Genomic DNA, 21,874 nt, shown 5'->3' with positions numbered 1-21,874 from the left:
GGTCAGCTGGCCCTCTATCCAGCTCTACTTGTCCCAGCCACCCCCCACCCCCCTTATACCAGTTTATATTTCACCTCTTCTATTTTTCTTTAGTTCTGTTGAAAAGTCATACAGACTCGAAACATTAACTGTGTTCCTCTCCGCAGATGCTGTCAGACCTGCTGAGTTTTTCCAGGTATTTTTATTTCTCACTATTATGAGGTTGTTGAAGATTTAAGTAAAACTCTAGCCTGTTTGCTTTAATGAACTTGAATTCTGATCTTGTGTCACATTAACGTGTACCAATATTGTGAAAGTGCTCCCATTAATTCTGTTTTCCGATTTTCTCCACCCCTCCCCCATACCTAACCCTTGCTCCATCAGCGGGCTGATTTGATCCTATCGTGTGAATCTGCTCCTCAGAACATGGTGATAAAAAGGCTCTCCAACACCATCACACTCTACCGAAACAACACCAAAGCCGTGGCCGGTGCTCCTCGGCCTCTGCTCGTACTTTTTCCCTGGCTTGGGGCCAAACCCCGAGCCGTGGAGTGCTACCGGCAGATTTACTACCCGTACGGCTTTGACATCCTGACTGTGGAAAGTAACATTCTGCACTTCCTTTGGCCACGGTATGGCCTGTCCTATGCCTCGGAGGTGTTGGACTTACTCCACAGTGAGCCCTTGTCCTCCCACCCCCTCGTCATTCATGCATTCTCCATCGGAGGGTTCCTCTTTGTCCAGATGATTGTAGCCACACTGAGAGATGCGCCGCGTTACTCGGGCTTCGAGGCGAGAATTATGGGGCAGATCTTTGACAGTCTGGTTGTAGGAGATGTGGAACTAATGGCGAAAGGTGAGGCACATTGATCATTTTTTTAAAATGTTCATTACAGGGCTCATGTTTCCTCTTGTTCCTGCTAGAAATAGCAGCATAATCCAGGTGTAATCAGACAAACCAACACAGGAAAAAATATTTAAACATAAGCGTGTTACGCCAAAAATCGTGTACACTCGTTAAACCTTAAATCTGTCTACCTCTCCACAGATGCTGTCAGACCTGTTGAGTTTTTCCAGCAATTTTTGTTTTTGTATCATGTACATTCGTGTTTGAATTCCACAAGTTTTTACACTGGTTCGAGATTCAACAAATGCACATTACAGGCCAGCCAGACACAGCTGAAGGGCAAGAATGTGAGATTCCTCCAATTGCACTGGTTCAGGAAGGCTCTTCAAATTATATATTTTTTTAATTTTACAGTCACTAATCGGCATATTCCCTCATATCAGAGAAAAAGCATTTACTATGAAGCTGACTAGTAAATACCAATGAAACTATTAAAGGCTTTAAAAACAAAAAAAAACTGCGGATGCTGGAATTATTAAAGGCTTTAGTTTAGTTTTTTCCAATTACTCATTTTCCGTGATTCTAAATTGGGTTGTCACAGATGGATGACTGGACACCCTAATTAAAAATACGTATTTTTTTGTTGTTAAACCCATTTGCAGATGCAGTACCCTTAAATATATTAAGGAATACTTTTTAACAAAAATGATTACATTGTATTATGCTGCCCGATTTCCACTGGTTCATGAAAATGTTTTGTTTGTGAATGATTGAATTGCAATATCAAGCACATTTTGGCTGTAATTTCCCAATTCTGCCCAAAGTGGCTACCCACTGTCTCCTTCCTCTCCTGCAGACACTGAATCTCATGGCTGTAAAGTTCCATAAGTATTAATCACCATACACCCTCAATTAGTTGATCTTCATGTGTGAGGCCAGAAGACAATTTGACCCTGGAAAGAAGGGAGCATCTCAGCTAAATTCAGTCCTCTCCTCCTCACCTGACACACATACACACACACCCAATGCAAGAAACCAGTCATTAATAACAGGGAAAGAAAGAAAGATTTGCTTAATATTGTGCATTTCACAGCTCTGGGATGTCCCAAAGCGCTTCACCATGAAGTGTAGTCACTGTTGTAATATAGGAAATACATAGCTAATTTAAGCACAGTAAGCTACCACAAACATCAGTGTTCAATTGACCTAATATCTATTTATTATTGACATCAGTTGGGGATAAAAATTGACCAGGACACCAGGAGAAATAGTATTTTTTCAAATAGTGCCGTAGGATCTATTAAATCCACACAAGTGGGATTAGAATCTACAACCTTCTGGATGAGAGAAATGATAGAGAAAGGGTCACAAATTAAAGAGTGAATAACAAGGAGAAGATTCATGACTGGACTTGTAACTCCTTTGCACCTATCACTTCAAAACATTTCAACTCCCTTCACATGATGAACTAACCTTGAAGTGCAGTGACTTGTGATATGTTGGATAATGTAGGCACTTCCTCCTCAGCTCAGACTATGTGCTCAGGTCTCTGGAGTGGGGTTAAAATCGACAATCTTCTGACCGAGAGGCAAGAGCGCTACCTACAGCTGACATTTGGCTGAGTTACTAGTTCTCAGCTGCAGCCTACAAATCAATACTACAACTCGATTCCATTCCAGCTCAGATTAACATACAGATCTGTGAGGCCAGTGAGCAGGGACACCAGTCAAATATGACAGCCCCAGTAAAACTCACCATAAGCACAACCAGTCGGGGGATGATGTCAGGAAACATTTCTTTGCATGAACTGTAGTAGAAATCTGAATCCCAGGAAAGTTGTCAAAGCTGGAGGTCAATTGAAAATTTCAAAATTAAGACTGCTAGATTTTTGTTAGGCAAAGGTATTAAAGGGAACCAAGGTGGGTAAGCAAACAGTCCTGAGCAGCAGAACAGCCTATTTCTATATGACTGTTACTAATATTAATATTCCTATTACACAGAAAAAGCTATGCATGGCCAGTCAATCAAAATATTCTAGAATATAAAAATACTGTCAGAAGGGGACAAGACAGAAGCAGCAGATTTTTGCTTTGTTCGTTCATGGGATGTGGGCATCGTTGGCATAGCCAGCATTTATTGCCCATGCTTAATTTCCCTTCTTTTATATTTTAATACAAACACTGAACTGCAAAGAGGATTTCCCAAATTATCTTGGTATCCAGGTCTCCAAGAATTTGTATCTGACACTGGCTAGCACCTTTAGCAGGGGGCTTGGCTGGGGAGAAAATCAAAGAGGACTCCACATTGAGGAATCTACCTGACATAGAGTATACAGCACAGAACAGGCATTGAGGCCCACTGCTCCATGCTCAGAGTTATACCTCCTCCCACCCAACATCATTAACCTTATCAGCATAACTTTCTATTTGTTTCTCCCTTGTACTTCTCTAGCTTCCCTTAAATGTATCAGTGCTATTCACCTTAACTACTCCATGTGGTAGCATGTTCCACATTCTCACGGTTCTCTGGGTAATAAAATTTCTCCTGAATTCCATATTAGATTCATTGATGACTACCTTATATTTATGTTCTAGTCTTACCAGCAAGTGCACATCTTTGGATATGCACACATAATGAATGTAATATCAATATGTCTATTTTCAATATATTCCAGGTATTGCACAGGTGCTTGTTCCCCCTTTCCTCCAGCTATTTTTCAGAAGGGCTACACTTTTCTACTTCTGGCTTTTCAGAAGTTACACAGTCAGGCACTACCACATGAGCATCAAGACATTCTGGGAAACGTCATACCATACCCCCATTTTTATATTCTACAGCGAGAATGACCCACTGAGCAACCATAAGGAAGTGAAGGCCCTGCTGTGTGCTTGGCAGAGGAAAGGCATCCACATATTTGAGAAAAGCTGGGAGATATCCCGTCATGCTGGGCACCTGCGGCAACATCCTCTAGAATACCAAAGCAGTCTGCAGAACTTCCTGCGGTCCCTCAGCATGACCCATTTACCATCCAAATTATGAAGGACAGTAAAAAAGACGAGGGGGACTGAGATGTTGCAGATCCAAACAACATTAGTTTGCTCTGTTTTGATGCCCTTCATATCCTCTTGGACTCCTCATTGAAAACTTCTCTGAACTTGTTGGACAAAATTGATTAAAACATAGCCAATTGTTTGCACTCAGGTGGGTGTTTTTTGGTGGAAGGAGGGAAAATTTTCTATTAAAATTTGTATCAGGCCTAACACAAAGCGTAAATTGCCAGTTTTGTTTACACACATTAGCAAAGTGTCTTTATGATTGAATGACTGGCACTCATTCCTTCGGCAGAAACAAATTGGTTTAATTCTGTTGAATAGATTCGTGTGTGATCAGCACAGACTTGCTGAGATCACTGCATCATTTATAGGGGAAGATGCAATAGCAGCTATCATTGTTACCATTACAGCACAATTTGTTGGTTTCAATGTACCAAGTGTCACAGAGAAGTTACATTTATGTAGTGCATTTTACAATTTCCGATAATCCCAAAGCCAATGACATAATTTTGAAATGTAATTACTGTTTTAATGTAGAAAATGTAGCATCCAATTTATGCACAGTAAGGTCCTTCAAGCAGAAATGAGATAAATGACCAAATAATCTTCTTTCTAATTGATGTCGGTTGATTCCTAAATATCGGGAAGAACTCATTATGCTCTTTATTGAATAGTGCAATGGGACACTTTATGTCCATTGAGAGGACAGACAGGACTTTGGTTGAATGTCTTAGCTCAGAGTCAGCACCACCTACAATGTGTCACTCCTGCATTATTACACTAAAGTGTTAGCCTGGATTATGTGCTTAGATCCTGGACCCAAGACTGACTCAGTAACAAATGTGTTCCCACTGACCCAAGTCAGAAGATATTCAAAGGCACTATAGGATTTCAATATATTATACTTATATATTTTGTAATTATTGTCAATTATTACGCTTCATATTGTTCATGCAAATAAAGATACTAGCTTGCTTAAATCTCTGACCTTTATGTTCATATGGATAACATGAGACCATGGGTCAATAATGTACTCCCAAGTGTAGTGACTGATCTTGCAATATAAATTGTGATTTCTTTTATTCTTTCATAGGATGTGGGTGTCACTGACGAGGCCAGCATTTGTTTCCTTCTCACTTTGCCCTTGAGAAGGTGATTGTGAACCAGCTCCCTGAACTGTTGCAGTCCATCTGTTATCAATTTTCCTGTAGCAGTTTAGTACAACTGAGTGGTTTGCTAGGCCATTTCAGAGAGCAGTTAAGAGTCAACTACATTGCTGTGGGTTTGGAGTCACATGTCAGCCAGACCAGATAAGGACAGCAGATTTCCTTCCCTAAAGAACATTAGTGAACCAGATGGGTTTTTATGACAATGATAGTTTCTTGGCACAATTACAATTCCAGATTTTTTATTAATTAATTGCATTTAGTGCGTCCAACAGGTAGATGTGATGCATCTAGTGTATGGGTGAAGAGAGTTGGCATGCCTTCTGCTTCTGTGTATTAGTTTGCTTCTCATCTTCAGCTTATACTGCTGATTAGCAGCAAAATAGAGCCAAATGTGTAAGCCTCTCTCTGTCAGTATACAGCCTCCATCTGCAAGTCTTCAGCTGTGCCTCCTTGTGGTGACACATGAAAACTGGGTGCCTCACAGCCCAGGCTAAAACTTCAGAGAAACTCTGAGGAGGTTTGGCCCCCAGACATGCAGTGTGCAGGTCCATTGGCATGTGGACATGCCCTGGCATCCGTGAATGAAATTTCCAGCTATGGGTGGATAGCTCCACCACCTAGTGGATACCTCAGGAGAATTGAACGCTAAAAGGATGAGCCCTGACAAAGAATTTGGAATGGAACCCAAAGACAGACTGATGTCTAAATACATCACCTTTCTGACAACTCTTGCAACTAACCTGGTACCAAACATAGTGCATTGTATTTTTTTGGATTCAACTGGAGAAGTCAAGAGGGAGACCCTGATGTTTGGGCAGCCCAGTGTCTCCATAAATTTTGCCCATGCTTATGTCTTGGAGAGGACACTCTAGTTTTGCTGCAGAGCATTAACACAACAGGAGAGACAGCTGTTACAAGTGATAAGTCCAACTTGACTGGTGTAGAGAATGGGTGTTACGGGCTGTTTCCAGCAGCGGGAGGGACCATCGTGTCCCACTGGTCAACTCACCTCAGGTCAGGCACCCCGAAAAGATAGGTGCTGATCTGCCATGGTCCATCTGCTTCAATGGATGCTTGGAGCTTAGAGTCTCCACTCTACAAGAGGGCCGAATCCAACACAGCAGGTAAACAAACAAAAAGAAAGAAGATGTCAACTCTTCGATTAGCAAGCTGGAATGTCAGGACTATGTGCATGTGACTGACAGCTGACTTGCAGCTGGTCGATGTTGCGTGTAAAACAGCTATGATTAACATGGAACTTGGTAGGCTGAACATTGACATAGTTTCCCTACAAGAGACTAGGCTCACCGAGAGCAAATTGCTAAAAGTAAAAACATCACACATTAATCTGGCAGGGGAAGAGTTCAGAGGTAACACGAGCAGGCTTCACTGAAAGGAACTCGCTACTCTTGATGATAGAACCCCCCCCCACCCCTCTCCACTAATGGTTCAGAATATGTTCTCTCCATTTAGCTCTCAATTCTAACAGGGCCAGTTAACCTCTTGAGTATCGATGCTCCAAGGCTGTGCTCCAGTATAGAAGCAAAAGACCAGTTCAATGAGGAGCTTGACAATGCCATCAGCAGAATCCCGAAGTCAGAACATCTTTATCCTCTGGGGGATTTCAACAATAGAGTGGGTGCAGATCATGAGCTTGGCCCTCCTGCTTTGGGCATCATGGCCTGGGAAAGATAAATGAGATCAAACAGAAGCTCCTTGAGCTTTGCTGCAACCATGACCCAACACCTTCTTTCAGAACAAACAATGCCAAGTATCCTGGAGACATCCAGAGCATTGTCACCAGCTGTGACTCTCTGAACAGCATTCTCATCAGACGCAGCTACCACAGCGTTGACTGTCATATAGATCACTCTCTGGTGTGCACCAGGGTTAGGATGTAACCTTTGAAGTATTTCCATTCAAAGCAGAAATGTTATCCTTGTATCAATATCAGTCATACTGCCTGCAGATGAAAAACCAACAGTTCCTTGACTCAATTGAACAGGCTGTCTCCGACATTCCCACAAAGAGTACAGAAATGTAATGGAGCATACTTTGAGACACCACCCACAATACCACACTCTCAACATATGGGAAGCAAGAGTAGAAAATGCTGACTAGTTCGAGGTTACCATCACTGTGATAGAACCTGTTATTGAAACCAAGTGGTCTTCTGTAATTAATTATGAGAGATCTGAGTGAGAAGACTCTGAATGTACTAAGAACTGCTTGAAGTTAAGTCCAACAGACTGCTAGGTGGTGCAGTAATGGTAATTGGTTACCAGAATATTCAGATGCCTTTCGACACAGGGAATGCTAGGGGCGTGTATGAAGGGATCAAAAAAGCAACAGGTTTGTCAGCAAAGAAAATGGCTCCACTATTAACAAAGGCGGGGAGGTCATCACCGATTGCAATAAGGAGTTGGAGAGATGAGTGGGACCAACTTGAGTTGTATTCTAGGAAGAACATTGTCACTGAGGAAGCTCCAGACACCACAGAAAGCCTGCCTGTCATGGCAAAACTGGATATTGAACCCATTGTGGAGGAGCTTAGCAAAGCTATTGACTTGCTTACCATGGACAAAGATCCAGGTACTGATGCTATACTGCCTGAACTTATCAAGCACAGGAAACCAGCACTCCTGCAGCATTTACACAAACTTCTCTGTCTCTGCTGGAGGGAGGGGGCAGTTCCCAGGATATGCAAACATTAAGACCTGTATAAAAACAAACGCAACCAAAGCGATTGCAACAACTATTAAGGCATCTCCCTGCTGAGCATCATGGGAAAAGTATTTTCCCTGTATTGTCAGGCTGCAGATCCTGGCATCTACCCAAATCCCAGTGTTGTTTCAGAACTGGAAAATCCACAATTGACTGTCTGTGAGCAGCTTACTACTGAGTGAGTGCTGCTTGATAGCAATGTTGATGACATCGTCCATCATTCAGCTAATGATTGAGAGTAGATTGATGGGTTGAATTAGATTTATCCTGCTTTTTGTGGACAGGAGATATCTGGGTATTTTTCTACATTGTCAAGTAGATGCTAGTGTTGTAGATGCAATGGAACAGCTTGGCTAGGATAGTAGCTAGTTCTGAATCATGTTTTCAGCACTACAGCCAGGATGTCATCAGGGTCCATAGGCTTTCCTATATCCAATGTCTTCAGTCATTTCTTGAAAGCATGTGGAGTAAATCGAATTACTTTAGTCAGGAATGAACAATGTGGAACGTGGTGAAGTTTCCTGAAAATCCAATTGTATATATTAGTAGTACTTTCCACTTCATCTCAGTATGATCTTCAGTATAATTCCAACAGGTTAGTTAAACATGACCTCCTATGGTACAGCACAGAAAAAAGCCATTGAACCCATCATGCTTTTACTGGCTATTTGAAAGAGCAATTAGTCCAACATCCCTTTCTATTCCCCATAGTCCTGTATATTGCTCTTTTTCAAGTATTTATGCAAGTCTCTTTTGAAAATTACTACTGAAGATGTTTCCACCATCTTTTTAGGCAGCACATTCCAGATCATAACAATTCTTACCCCTTTAATGTAGGCTGACTGTCCTTGTACAAATTATACTTTGTATGGTTTAACACCATTCTAGATAGCCACTTACCAGCTGAGCCATCCCGGATTGGGACTATCCTGTGATTTTACACACTGTCACACACCATGTTAACCAATCCCCTCCCCCTCCACCAGTAACTACTAACCCTCCTGCCATGATTGAACCACAATGAGTTCACCTCTCCCACCCCTCCCCCCTTTATGGCATCACAAAGGCAGCCTCAATCAAACTCGGCTCAGGATTTAAACCAGGTGATGCTGAAGTTTCTGGGGGATGAACGGTTTCTCGCAGAGAGGAGAATTTGCATTCGATTATTTAGTGTTTGACATTTTTTGTGGAGTTTTGGCACAGGAGTGCAATCTTTCATTGCCATGTCAAACACTGAAGCAGTAAAAATTGGTCTGATAACCAACTGTGGCAAATACATGACAGCAGAGCAATTTGGAAATGTTGTATCACTGGTAACAACAGCACTTGGTCCAAAACAGGTAGCTATTCAATACTGACCACTAAGATTTGACTCAGTACTTCAATGCAACCTTACTTTAGAGTGATTGACAAGAGTTCCCCACCTTGTTCAGCTTAGTCATTGGAGTGTCTGGGTTGGCGCTGAGCTGGACAGGTCCCAGGCTTGACTTGTGTTTAGTTAATCTCAACCCTAACTCAGAATACTTACTTAACCATCAGTTCTCCTAAACTAGAGCGAGGAGATCGAGGAACAATTAACCACTCCTGGTCATTATTCAGTGGTCCTCTGTTGGGTTTGAGTAGGCATAGGAAAAAAGACATGAACAAGAACAGCTGAGAAGTCCTTCACAGAGTGAATAATCTGTTTATATTTACTCTAGAGTATAGATTCAGGTGTGAAGAGTGACTGTGGGATGGTATCCCAGTCAGTGCCTTCAGGAAAGAAGGGGAAGAGAATGGAAAACCAGAACAGACAAGGCTATTAATAAAAGGATATGGTATCCTTGACATTATAAACAGAAGTATGGAGTACAAAAACAAGGAAGTCACAAAACGCTGGTTAGGCCCCAGCCGGAATATCGCATTCAATTCTAGGCATCATACTTTAGGAAGAATATCAAGGCCTTGGAAAGGGTACAGAAGAGTTTTTTTTATACTTTCATGGGATGTGGGCATCGCTGGCAAGGCCAACATTTGCTGCCCATACTTAATTGCCCTTGAACTGAGGGGGCTTGTTGGGCCATTTCAGAGGACATTTAGAAGTCAACCATATTGCTGAGGGTCTGGAGTCACCAGCTGCTGTAGTGGGATTTTAATACATGCCAACCAGAGCATTTGTTTGGGCTGCTGGATTATTAATCCAGTGATATTACCACTGCATGACCATCATCTCTTCCCTAATTGATCTTCAGTGATGTGAAACTTCAATCAATTCTGTTTACTCCCTGCAAGCAGCCAGCTCCCCATGGTCGGGATCACTTATATCCTGAGCGTGGATGCTGAGGGGCTATTGAAGGCACTCTCTGTGTGTTCACCTTGGGCAGGAGGGCCTACAGCTCGTCCTCCTAGGTAACTTCGAAGTAAAGATTGATTCTAAGGGTTGGATCGGTCGGGCTTGGATGCGAAGCAGGGCAGGGCCCGTCCAGCAACTGGATGAGGTGCTGCCCAAGGGGCAATGGTGACTCTGGATGTGTGCCGGGCCCTTCCTGTGGATCACCCCAGCTGCTGTGCCCGTCAGCCTCCTCAGCAGGCGAGTGGCCTCGGCCAGTCCCTAGCAGCTGACATTTTTGATAGACAAGAGAATCAAGGGTTATGGGGGGGGCAGACAGGATAATGGAGTTGAGACCACAATCAGATCAGTCATGATCTTATTGAATAATGGCGCAGGATCAAAGAACCAAACAGCCTACTCCTACTCCTAAGCCTTATGTTCCTATGAACGCTACCAGGGATGTGGGACTTCAGTGTGGAGAGGTTGGAGAAGCTAGGATCATTATCATTAGAGCAGAGAAGGTTAAGGGGAGATTCAAGATGTGTTCAAAATCATAAAAGTTTCTATGGGATAAGTAAGCAGAAGCTGTTTCCAGTGGCAGAAAGGTCAGCAATCAGAGGACACAGATTCAAGGTAATTGGCAAAAGAACTAGAGTAAATTCAATAGAAATTTTCAAAAAGGAATTGAATGAATACTTGAAGGGGAAAATTTTGCAAGGCTATGGAGAAGGGTCAGGAATGTGGAACTAATTGGATAGCTCTTATAACAAGCCAGCACATGCATGATGGACTAAATGGCCTCCTTCCAGGCTGTATAATTCTATGATTCTATGAAACTATAACTGAGATTATAAGAACACGGTTGGATTGGACAAGCAGTGGCTTTTTCACCAGAAAAGAGAGGACTGAGAGGTGACCCAGTAGAATTCTTTAAAATTATGAAGGGATTTGGTTGGGTTGATGTAGAGCTTTACCCATTTTTGGGGGAAAGACTAAGGGCCATACATAAAAATAAGATAGTCACAAATAAATTCAACAGTTTCAGTTGTGTTAGGGAAAATTGGAGTCATTTTTGCCATTTTGACAAGAAAAGCAATGTCCCCAAGTGATGCCTTTTAGAAAATAACCATTCCTGGGATATTAAATGGGAACATGATCAAGCTCAACTGCTAGCTCCCATAGTCAAATAGTAATTGGTCACTCATTCTGCAGATTCCCATGATGAATAATAACCCCATCTGAGCAAACAATGAGCACTGTGGTTGCCTGCATAGGAGATGAGGGGCAATTTTCCTTTCGGTCACCAGGGATGGGGGTTAAGTGAGTGGTAGCTGATTGTTGTGCTTTTAATTGCAAAGGTGGCCTCCAGAAATTAACTTTGTCTCTCACTGTTTCTTGTGCAGATCTGGGAAGTGAGATTCAAGTCCAGTAAAGAATTTCATGTCCAAGTGGAACTGATAGCATTTAACGGGTTGGCCTTGCAGACTAACGATGGTGGTTTAGTTAAATGTGCGCCTCCCAATGAGTCCAGCTTGTTTCTCTTGGAATACCAGTCAAATGGATCCTGGGTCTTCAAGTCCATAATGTTTGGAACTTACCTTGAGAAGAATATCAATGAAGTCCGCTGTATACAGAAGGAAGCAAACAAATTCCAGCAATGGATCCCTCATCTTGCCATCCACCCCCAAATTGTACTATACCACCCCCAATCGAAGTGCTATGTACGCATGCACTGTAGAGAGGACAAAGGTTTTGCTGAGGCCCCAGCTCCCTTTTCTGAGGAATGCATTTTCTTAATTCACTTTGACAATGGGAAGTACCACCTCCAAACAAGTGACTGTCGCTACTTGTCCATTAAAGATCAGCTGCTGAGCAAACGCTCAAAGCAAACGGCCTTCATTATGTACTTGAAGGCAGGCTATGCGGCCACCTTTTCTGCTGGAAAGCGAGGGCTCTTGTATCCTCACTTGAGAACTGGGCTTCTGTCCATTGGGACACATCCATCAGACATGCAGGATATCTTCATCATTAAGAGAAGCAAGCCTTGGGTCACATTGAAGGCTAAGTCACAGAAATATGTGACAATTAATTATGGTGAGAAAATTAGAAGATTCAACGAATAGACTATGTATTTGAGTTTTTAATTTATTCCACCAATTGCCAAATGATGGCTTGTTAGGATATTTACCCCTGCGTCAATGAGTTATAAGTTCAAGACCCACACCAGGCCATGAGTGCACAATCTAGGACACTCCAGTGTTTTGAGGGAATGCCACACTGTCAGAGAAGATTACAATTGTATTTACGTCACAGAAACAAGGCATATAGCCCAATTGGTTAATGCCACTGTTTATGTTCCCCATGAACCTCCTTCCCACCTTACTTTCTGCTGTTATTGATGTTAAACCAAAACCAATTCCAGCAAATAGATATTGCACAATTTGAAAAAGGATAAAGAGCTCCAGAGTCCTCTAGTCAACATTCCACCCTGAACCAATTCCAGTTTGCTTTTTTTGTGGACTCTGGCTCTGCACAAATGGCAAGCACATTTGCTGACACAACTGTTCACTGCCTTTAGAGATGTTTTTGACTGTTTAAGCAGTGAAGCAGGGAAAACAGGGATAGATCCCCAGGAACACCCATAGAACCATATTCTAACACGAGTCAAAAACTCCCAGGAGAGAAAGGGTTCAAAACTGCACAGGTCAAGTGAAAGATGCACGACTAGGTTTGGTTTGGCTGAACAATTCTTTGAGGGTGATCTGGAGATTTAAAAGGACAGGTAAGGTTATTTATTGTACACACATGCCCACACCTCTACCTTGGGAGCAGCTGTTGCAGTGAGACAACACTGGCACTCAGACGGTAGATGCCTAGGTCTTGGAAAGGGTTGCAAGCAAGGAGTGCGAGCCAACTGAATATGGGCATAAGCTGTGCTTAAGTACAGAAAGCATTGACGTGGAAAGAAAAGGTGTGCTGGGAGCTTCAAACAATACTATATCATTAAGAATGAGGGTGAGGAATGAGGAAGTAGAACCTTGTGCATTATCTGTATAATGACTATCTATTAAACAGCAGCCAACATGAAATCAGAAGGGAAAAGCTGACCTGGATTACCTTCTTCTTTGAAGTCCTATGACAACATGTACCCTGACCCTCAATACGCTGTTGACAAACTTCCATTTGAAAGATTACTAGTTAAACTGAAAGCTTTGGGGATTCAGGTAAACCCTGGGGATTGGATAAGAAACCAGTCGAAGGGCGGAGACAACAAATACTTGTTAGAAGAGATATGTGGGAATGTGAGGAGGGGAACAGTACAGTCCCCCTGCTTCCATTCCCACATCCCTCTCCTGAGAGGGGGAGCCTCAAGCACAGTGCTGGGAACATGACTGTTTCTAGTTTACATTAATAATCTGTATTCAGAGACTTAACACAAAATGATTAAATTTACAGATGATACCAAACTAGGAAGGGAAACTAGGGGCTGGACTTTATGCTGAATGTGGGCTCCTTGCACCCCAGGGTACATTTTGGGGGTGAACCCACCTCCGCTTAGCCGGCTCGCCCCATTTTAATTTTTCGGGCGACAGTCCTTTAATTAGTATGAGTTGGACTTCCATCTCCAGGAAGACTTCCCGCCTCATAGAGTTGCTGGGCAATCAAAGGCCCTCATTTGACGTCTGATTATTATTGTACAATCATTCAGTTTTCCTTTCACGTTCTGTGTTTTACTTTGATAGAACAAGCCGTAGGGTGATGAATAAACATAAGGTGATGATTACCGAACTCTCTTCAGTGTTTTCCTCTTTATCCTAGGGGTGGAGCTTTATGCTTGTTTTGAGAATCTCACTCAGCTCTCACTGTTTCAATTTGAAATCAACCTGAATTCTGACCAAGTGAGATTGAGAACGATCAATGGGCAGCTTCTGGCACAGGTATGTCATGCAGTATTATCACATGATATTATCACACAATATTATTATGCAGTGTTGTTATGCAATGAATCCTCCAGGAGTACATCCAACCAGAGTTGGCAATCCTAGCCAAAAATAAGTAAGGTAAAGTGTCAATAAATTACTTTAAAAGGGAATTAGATAGTTGCTGGAAAAAGATAAATATTAAAGGGTGCAGGCAACACACAGAAGAGTCGAATTAGACAATTGGACTTGTGTGGGGGAAACCACTGATGCCGACTCAATGGGCTGGGTGGTTTGTTTCTGCACTGTAACATTCTGAAGATTCTGAAGATTTTAAATTTGATGTTAGATGGTTGGGTCAAAACCATTTCAAAACTTCAATGTGCCCTAATTTAAAATAATTAAAATTTAGTAGGGGATGGTTTTTTGGTCGAACAACCTCCTGGTTAAGCTATGTTATTAAAAAAAAAGTACAGTAAAATAGAAACAAGATAAAAAATGTCTCTGAGGCTAAGGAAAGAAAAATACAATTGGCAAATGAGCATTCAGCATATATACTGAAACAAAACTACAGAAACAATTGTATTCACAAAGTTTCCAGAATGTGGGAAGATTGTCTCGAAATGCTTTGCAGTTAGGTATGGATATAGCAAAAACAAGGAACTTTTCATTTATACAGCGTCTTTCACAACCTCAGAATGTTGCAAAACACTTTAAAGCCAATGAAATACTTTTGAAGTGTAGTCACTGCTGTAATATAGAAATTGCGGCAGTCAATTTGCACACAACAAGCTCCCACAAGTGGCCTTGGAATAATGACTAGATAATCTGTTTTTAATGATGTTGCTAGAGGGGTGAATATTGGCCTGGAGACGGGGAGGACTCTCCTGTTTTTCTTCAATATAGCACCATTGAGTCTATTAAATCCACCTGAGAGGGCAGACACAGCCTTGGTTCAACATCACATCAGAAAGGTGGCACCTCTGACAGTGAAACACTCTTTCAGTACTACACCAAAGTATCAGCCTGAATTATGTGCTCAACTGTTCAGAGTGGGACTTGAATTTTTGACCTGCTGACTTAGAGTGCGAATGCTACCTAGACTCAGTTGGAGGGATTTGAAAGGGTTGCCTAAAGCTTGCATAATCCAAAATTTTATAAAAACATCACTTCAAATCACACTGAAGTGATTAATTTTCTTTTAATCACTTGCCGGTAATCCTATTCACTGGCACTGTCTGTACTTAACTGCAGAGCCAAGCAGCTTTGCCTTATGCTATTTTTGGCTCATGCTATTTACTTGGTCACCACATATGTTCGACTCTTGCACCAAATAATGACAGGGTGAGGGAGGGAGAGCCACTCAGTGAAACTGTACCCCAATTAGGGAAGCGAAAGTGAGAAGGGGAGGGGAAAAATGAGAGAGAAGCAATAAGCATAGGATTTCCTGGGCTTCACATACCTTGAATTTTTTTAAATATTTCTGCTGGAGAGAATTGTAATATGAATTGAGATTCTTAAAGCCAGGTCCATTGACTTCCACTGATAAATTCCCAGGTTTTATTTGTTTGGGAGGTGGTAAACTGGTGAAAAACAATTTGGTTGAAACTTGAACTGATTTTCTCCTGAATGTAGATGTTGGGCGGGAAGAGGTGGTTGGAGGGTACAGAATCCACAAATTGACGCAGTTTTCTTGCATAAAATGAACAGCCTAGAAACAGGGCATTCAGCCTAATTGGTCTGTGCTGGTGTTTATTCTCCATGTCAACCTCCTCCAACCCTCCTCTTCACAAGACCCACACATTTAGTAATCAGTAGAATCTGAGTGCCCATTGAGTTCCTTGCTGGCGCCACAAATTTGCGTCCATAGACCCAATTTTCAACAGGAAGAGAAGCAAAGACTTTTTAAAGGGAACGTGTGGCACCTTTACATTATTTTCATTCCTGCCAAACTTACACTGTAGTTACAGCGGGTGGAGCAGGAGAAGCCCTGAAAAAATGTCCCACATTTTTTAACAACATTGCAGCAATCTTTTGTTGAGCCTTTTGTTTCTGATTGGATTTATCAGTATCACACTGTCCATAACCAATCAAATGTTGACTCAGGTCACACACCAAGACATTGTCTACTAAAAGTAATGTTCTCCCATATACAATCTCTGGCTGATGAAAGATCATTGACCTGAACATTGTGCGGAATCTTCCACCGTCACCAGCAGCAGGAATCGTGGCAGGCGGGAGAGCAAGATTTGGCAGGAGGCCAAAAATCAGTTTCCCGACAGTGGGAAATTAGCTTTGAATCTTGTTCTCCCAACTTTCGTTGCAGCTTAAAGGCGGATCGAGTGTCCTCCGAAGCTATATCAGGAACTCCATTTACATCTCAAGAGTCCTCATTAAAGGACCAACAAACTGGAATCTTGTTTCCCCTCCAAATTAAGTGCCCTCCCTGTGGGAATTTAGAATGTTCACTTTCATGATTGTACATAAGTGGCTGCACTTGGTAAGGTAGACTTCTTCCTGGACTTTGAGGTCAATAGACACTGCTTTCAGCTTCCTTTCACACCATCACTGAGAGATACTGGCTGCTTGTAGTACAAGCTGTGCCAAAGCTGGGCACAGGAGGGGTGAGACTGAGGCAGGACTAGGGTGAGTTGGAGAGGAAGTCAAGGAGCAGAATAGAAGAGTGAATGGCTGCCGGGTGGCATTTAAATATGGCGCCCAGACATTGGAGCATATTTGAGCTAATGGTTGGGCGGGTGACTTCCTGCCCGCCCTGCCACAAGATTTGATGTGCTCCTCACAAATGCATAACCGCTGAATTGGCTGAATTGCCAAGATCTGGCATGTTCAGCCACCCTGTTCTCTAGTGGAAGTCACTCTGACTTCCGCTCCTGCCACCGGACTTAACCTCCGGAATGGAAAATTTCACCTGTTAATTCTGTTTCTTTCCACCGATGCTGCCCAGCCTGCTGAGTATTTCCAGCATTTTCTGTTTTTATTTATAATCTCTAGCTGTTTATTTTATTATCTTATCAAAAGAGAGATCTTCTTGAGGAAGCAATGGGCATGGCTGAGGTACTAAATGAGTACCTTGCATCTGTCTTCACTAAAGACGAATATGCTGCCAAAGTAGTAGAGCAATTGAATAAGTTCAAAATAAATAAAGAGGAAATACTTAAAGGGTTTATAGTGCTCAAAGTAGAAATGTCACCCGGTTGGATGAGATGCATTCTAGATAGCTGCGGGTAATACGCCATCCTCTTGTTCCTTTCCAATGAAATGCAGACGGCCAATTCAGTACTGCATTCTTTACACCTCTTGACAAGCATGACCGTCTCTCCTGCCATATATTTCTAGCATGTCATTTAGTTTGACTGTACTTTTCTTAAACCACTTGCTTGCTCCCTTGAGTTGTAGCAATATTCAAAATGAAAGCTGATTTTTAATCATTTCTTGGAGTCCAATTATTTCACTCGCTCCCACCACTAATACCAAACCCTGAGGAACTTCCCCCACTAAGCCATCAGAACCACAACAACATCAATGACTTGCATGCATATAGCACCTTTAACGTCATAAATCACTCCAAGGTGCTTTACAGATGCGTTATCAAACACGCCAAAATTAGGAGGTGTTAGGACCCATGACCAAAAGATTGGTAACGTCTTAAAGGAGGCGATAAAGTTAGAGAGGTTTCTAGAGGGAATTCAAGCTTAGGGTCTAGGCAGCTGAAGACATGGCCTCCAATGGTGGAGCAGTGAGAAACAGGATGCACAAGAGGCCATAATTTGGTGAATGCAGAGGTCTTAAAGGTTGTCAGGCTGGAGGAGATTACAGAATTGGGTGAGGACGTAGAGGGATTTGAAAATGTCAAAATCAAGGCATTGCCCATGCCGGGATCCAACATAGGCCGGACAGGCATGATGAGTGAATGGGATTTGGTGTGAATTAGCATATCTGCAGCAGAGTTGTGATGGAGCTGAAGTTTACTGAAAGGTGTGAAGTTTGGTAGAGGCCTGGTTATGGCACCTAACTGGGGTACCCACCAAACTGCTGGGAATGGGAAAAACCCAAGGGAGTTCACCCCTCACAGCTCCATGGTTTATTAAATTGGCAATTAAAAACTGACTTTACTGATACTTAAATACAAACATCTGTCTGCTTTCTCTAATCTGACTTTTTGACTAGCGGAGGCAAGTTGCCATCTTGGCTGATGGGAAAGACACTGAGGAGACCACTTATTTCACCATGAAGTGGTGTCAAGGCAAAGTAACGTTACAAGCTGCTAATAAACAATACCTGACAATGAAACCCATTGGACAGATTGTAGCCAGTGCTCAGCAGGCAGGTAAGGGAGACCTAACAACAACTTTTTCTTAAAATTAGAATAAGTTATTTAGAATTGAAATTAGGAAGGACTTTTTCACACCAAGGGGAGCGGCCATCCGGAACTCTCTCCCCAAAAGAAGGATGTAGATGCTGGGGGAAAATCAGTAGATTTTTGTCAGGTAAGGATATCTAGGGGTAAGGAGCAAAGGTGGGAAATGGATTTGAGGTATAGATCATCATGACCTAATTGAATAATGATAACATGGCTGAATGGCCTCCTCTTCTTCCTCTGTTTCTATGTTTTTTATGGTAGTGGATTCTTGGTTGCTGTTTTGTAGCAATGAGCATGAAGAACACCCCTGAAGTCATTTTACAGCAGCCATTGAAATTCTGACTTCCCACCCTCCATCTTGGGTTCGGAGATTAAACCACATACTTACTCAGAGGCAAGTTGCTATCAACTGCTTCGCATAGGCCAAGTTTGCCTAGGAACTATTGGACTTTATCATAGAGATTAGTAACCACTATGTCACAGCTGCAGCATGTGGGAGCTTCTGGGTGCCAGTTTGATCCAGGGCAAACACGTCTGCAGTAAGTGTTTGAAGCCTGAGCGGCTTCAGCTCAGAGTTTATGAGCTGGAGCTGAACTACAGACACTGTGACGCATCAGAGGGGCAAAGTTACCTGGATTTTTTGTACCAGGAGGCAGTCATACCTCTTAGGACAGGGTCTTCTGATTTGGTCAGAGGTCTGGGACAGGAGAGTGTGACTGCGAGTGAGGCAGGTAAGGGGACTCAGAGGGCAGGACCACAGGATCCTCAACCTTTGCAATTGTCCAACAGGTCTGAGGTTTTTTTCAGCTTGTTTGGATGAGAGTGGGGGCTGCAGGTTGGATGAACTAACTGGCCATGGCACCAGGGTACAGGAAGCCATTCAAGTGGGGGGAGCAAAAAGGAATGTAGTGGTAGAGGGAATAGTATAGTCAGAGAGATTGGCACCATTCTCTGCAGCAAAGAGTGTGAGTCCAAATGGCTGTGTTGCCTGCTCGGTGCGTGATATCTGCTTGGGGCTGGAGAGGAACTTGCAGTCGAAAGGGAAGGACCCAGTCATTGTGGCCCATGTAGGTACCAACGACATAGGCAGGACAAAGAAGGAGGTTCTGCATAGTCAATATGAGGACCTAGGCACCAAATTAGGAAGCAGAACCACAGAGGTCATAATTTCTGGATTATTACCTGAGCCACGTGCAAATTGGCATTGGACAAATCACATTACGGAGATGAATGTGTGGCTCAAAGACTGATGTGGGAGAAGTGGGTTCTGATTCGTGGGGCACTGATACCAGTACTGGGGAAAGTGGGATCTGTATCGTTGGGACAGTCTACACCTGAACTGTGCTGGGACCGGTGTTCTTGCGACCCGCATAACTAGAGAAGTAGAGAGGATTTTAAACTAAGTAATGGGGCCAAGGGAACAAATTTGGGAAGATATGGTCAATCAAAGAGCAGAGATAAGACAAAAGATAAAGGTATTATTGCAGGAAATGAAAAACAGACTGTGACAGGAAGGGATAGAGTACAAATCTAACTGTAAATCAACAGATGAAGCTAGAGATTATGAAAAGAATAAAAGGATAGAACTAAAAGCTCTGTATCTGAATGCACGTGGCATTCAAAACTAAACAGATGAACTGAGGGCGCACATAGAAATAAATAATTATGATTTGATAACCATTATGGAGACATGGCTGCAGGAGGACATGGATTGGGACCTGAATATTGAAGGGTACAGGATATTTAGGAAGGACAGGAAGCAAGGAAAAAGTGGAGGCGTGGCTCTGTTAGTCAATGATGGTATTAGCACAATAGAGAGGGATGACCTAATTTCAGGAAACCAGGATGTGGAAACGGTTTGGTGTAGACATGAGAAATGGTAAAGGCAAGAAGTCGCTTGTGAGAGTTGAGTACAGGCCCCCTAACAGTAACCACATGGTAGGGTTGAGCATAAAGGAAGAAATAATCGGAACTTGTCAGAAAGGCATGGCGATAATCATGGGAAATTTACATATCGACTGGAAAAGTCAGATGGCCTAGATGAGGAGTACATTGAATGTTTTTGAAGTAATTTCTTAGAACAGGAGCCAACCAGAGAGCAGACTATACTAGACCTGGTATTGTGCAATGAGATGGAAATAATTAATGATCTCATAGTGAAAGTGCCCCCTTGGCAGCAGTGACCATAATATAATAGAATTTTACATTCAGTTTGAGGGAGAGAGGAGTGGGTCTGAGACTGTTTTTCAACTTAAATAAGGGCGATTATGAGGGCATGAAAGCTGAGTTTGCTAAAGTGGATTGGCAAACTAGGTTAGGGATAGGTCAATAGAGATGCAGTGGCTAATATTTAAGGGAATATTTCAGAATGCACAGAATACATTCCAAAGAGTAAGAAAAAGTCCAAGGGACAGACACACTATCCGTGGTTAACTAAAAATGTTAAAGATTGTATCAAACTTAAAGAAAAAGCATATAATTGTGCAAAGATGGGTGGCAGGTCAAGATTGTACAGAATATAAGGAACAGCAAAGAATGACTAAAAGACTAATGAGGGAAAAATTACAGTATAAGAGAAAGCTAGCTGGAAATATAAAAACAAATAGTAAGTGTTTTTATAAATATTTAAAAAAGAAGAGTTAACAGAGTGAGCGTTGGTCCTGTAGAAAGTGAGGACAATTGATAATGGAGAATTGATAATGGAAAACAAGGAGATGGCAGATGAATTGAACAGGTATTTTGTATCAGTTTTCACCATAGAGGATACAAGTAACATCCCAGAAGCAGCTAAAAACCTGGATGTGGGCAAGGAAGTCACGAAAATTATCATCACCAGAGAAGTGGTACTGGGCTGACAAGAGCCCAGGTCTTGATGGACTTTATCCTAAGGTCTTGAAAGAAGTGTGTAGTGAGATAGTTGATGCATTGGTTTTAATTTTCCAAAACTCCCTAGATTTGGGAAAGGTCCCATTAGATTGGAAGATAACAAATGTAACTCCATTATTCAAAAAGGGAGGGAAACAGAAAGCAGGAACTGACAGGCCAATTAGCTTGACATCTATTGTAGGGAAAATATTAGAAGCTATTATTAAAGAAGTTATAGCAGGGCACTTGGATAAGCTCAAGGTAATCAGGCAGAGTCAACATGGTTTTGTGAAAGGGAAACCAACTTATCGGAGTTCTTTGAGGAAGTAGCATGTGCTGTGGATAAAGGGGAATCGGTGGATGTGATGTAGTTAGATTTCCAGAAGGCATTTGATGAAAGTGTCACATCAAAGGTTATTGCGGAAAATAAAAGCTCATGGTATAGGGGGTAACGTATTGGCATGGATAGAAGATTGGCTGGCTAACAGGAAGCAGAAAGTAGGCATAAATGGGTCTTTTTCAGGTTGGCAAAATGTAACAAATGGTGTGCCACAGGGATCAATGCTGGGACCTCAACTGTTTACAATTTATATAAATGACTTGGATGAAGAGATTGAAGGGATGG

The 21,874-nt window shown here is 42.3% G+C and overlaps 1 protein-coding gene across 2 annotated transcripts in view; it reads left to right on the top strand.

Moving 5' to 3' along the window:
* The first annotated feature begins 349 nt into the window (after positions 1 to 349).
* Positions 350 to 21,874, top strand: part of si:dkey-5i3.5 (uncharacterized protein LOC565091 homolog) — a 44,275-nt gene continuing 22,750 nt past the window's right edge. For both annotated transcript variants that reach the window (XM_041203221.1, XM_041203220.1), the window contains exons 1-3: positions 350 to 835; positions 13,903 to 14,021; positions 18,192 to 18,351. In XM_041203221.1, the coding sequence (XP_041059155.1) occupies positions 406 to 835; positions 13,903 to 14,021; positions 18,192 to 18,351 (709 nt within the window). In that variant the 5' untranslated portion in view covers positions 350 to 405. The remainder of the gene's footprint in view (positions 836 to 13,902; positions 14,022 to 18,191; positions 18,352 to 21,874) is intronic.

Source organism: Carcharodon carcharias, chromosome 13 (genome assembly GCF_017639515.1).
Source record: "Carcharodon carcharias isolate sCarCar2 chromosome 13, sCarCar2.pri, whole genome shotgun sequence".
Lineage (NCBI taxonomy): Eukaryota > Metazoa > Chordata > Chondrichthyes > Lamniformes > Lamnidae > Carcharodon > Carcharodon carcharias.
The sequence above is the reverse complement of the archived record's forward strand: the minus strand, read 5'-3'. Positions and strand labels throughout refer to the sequence as shown.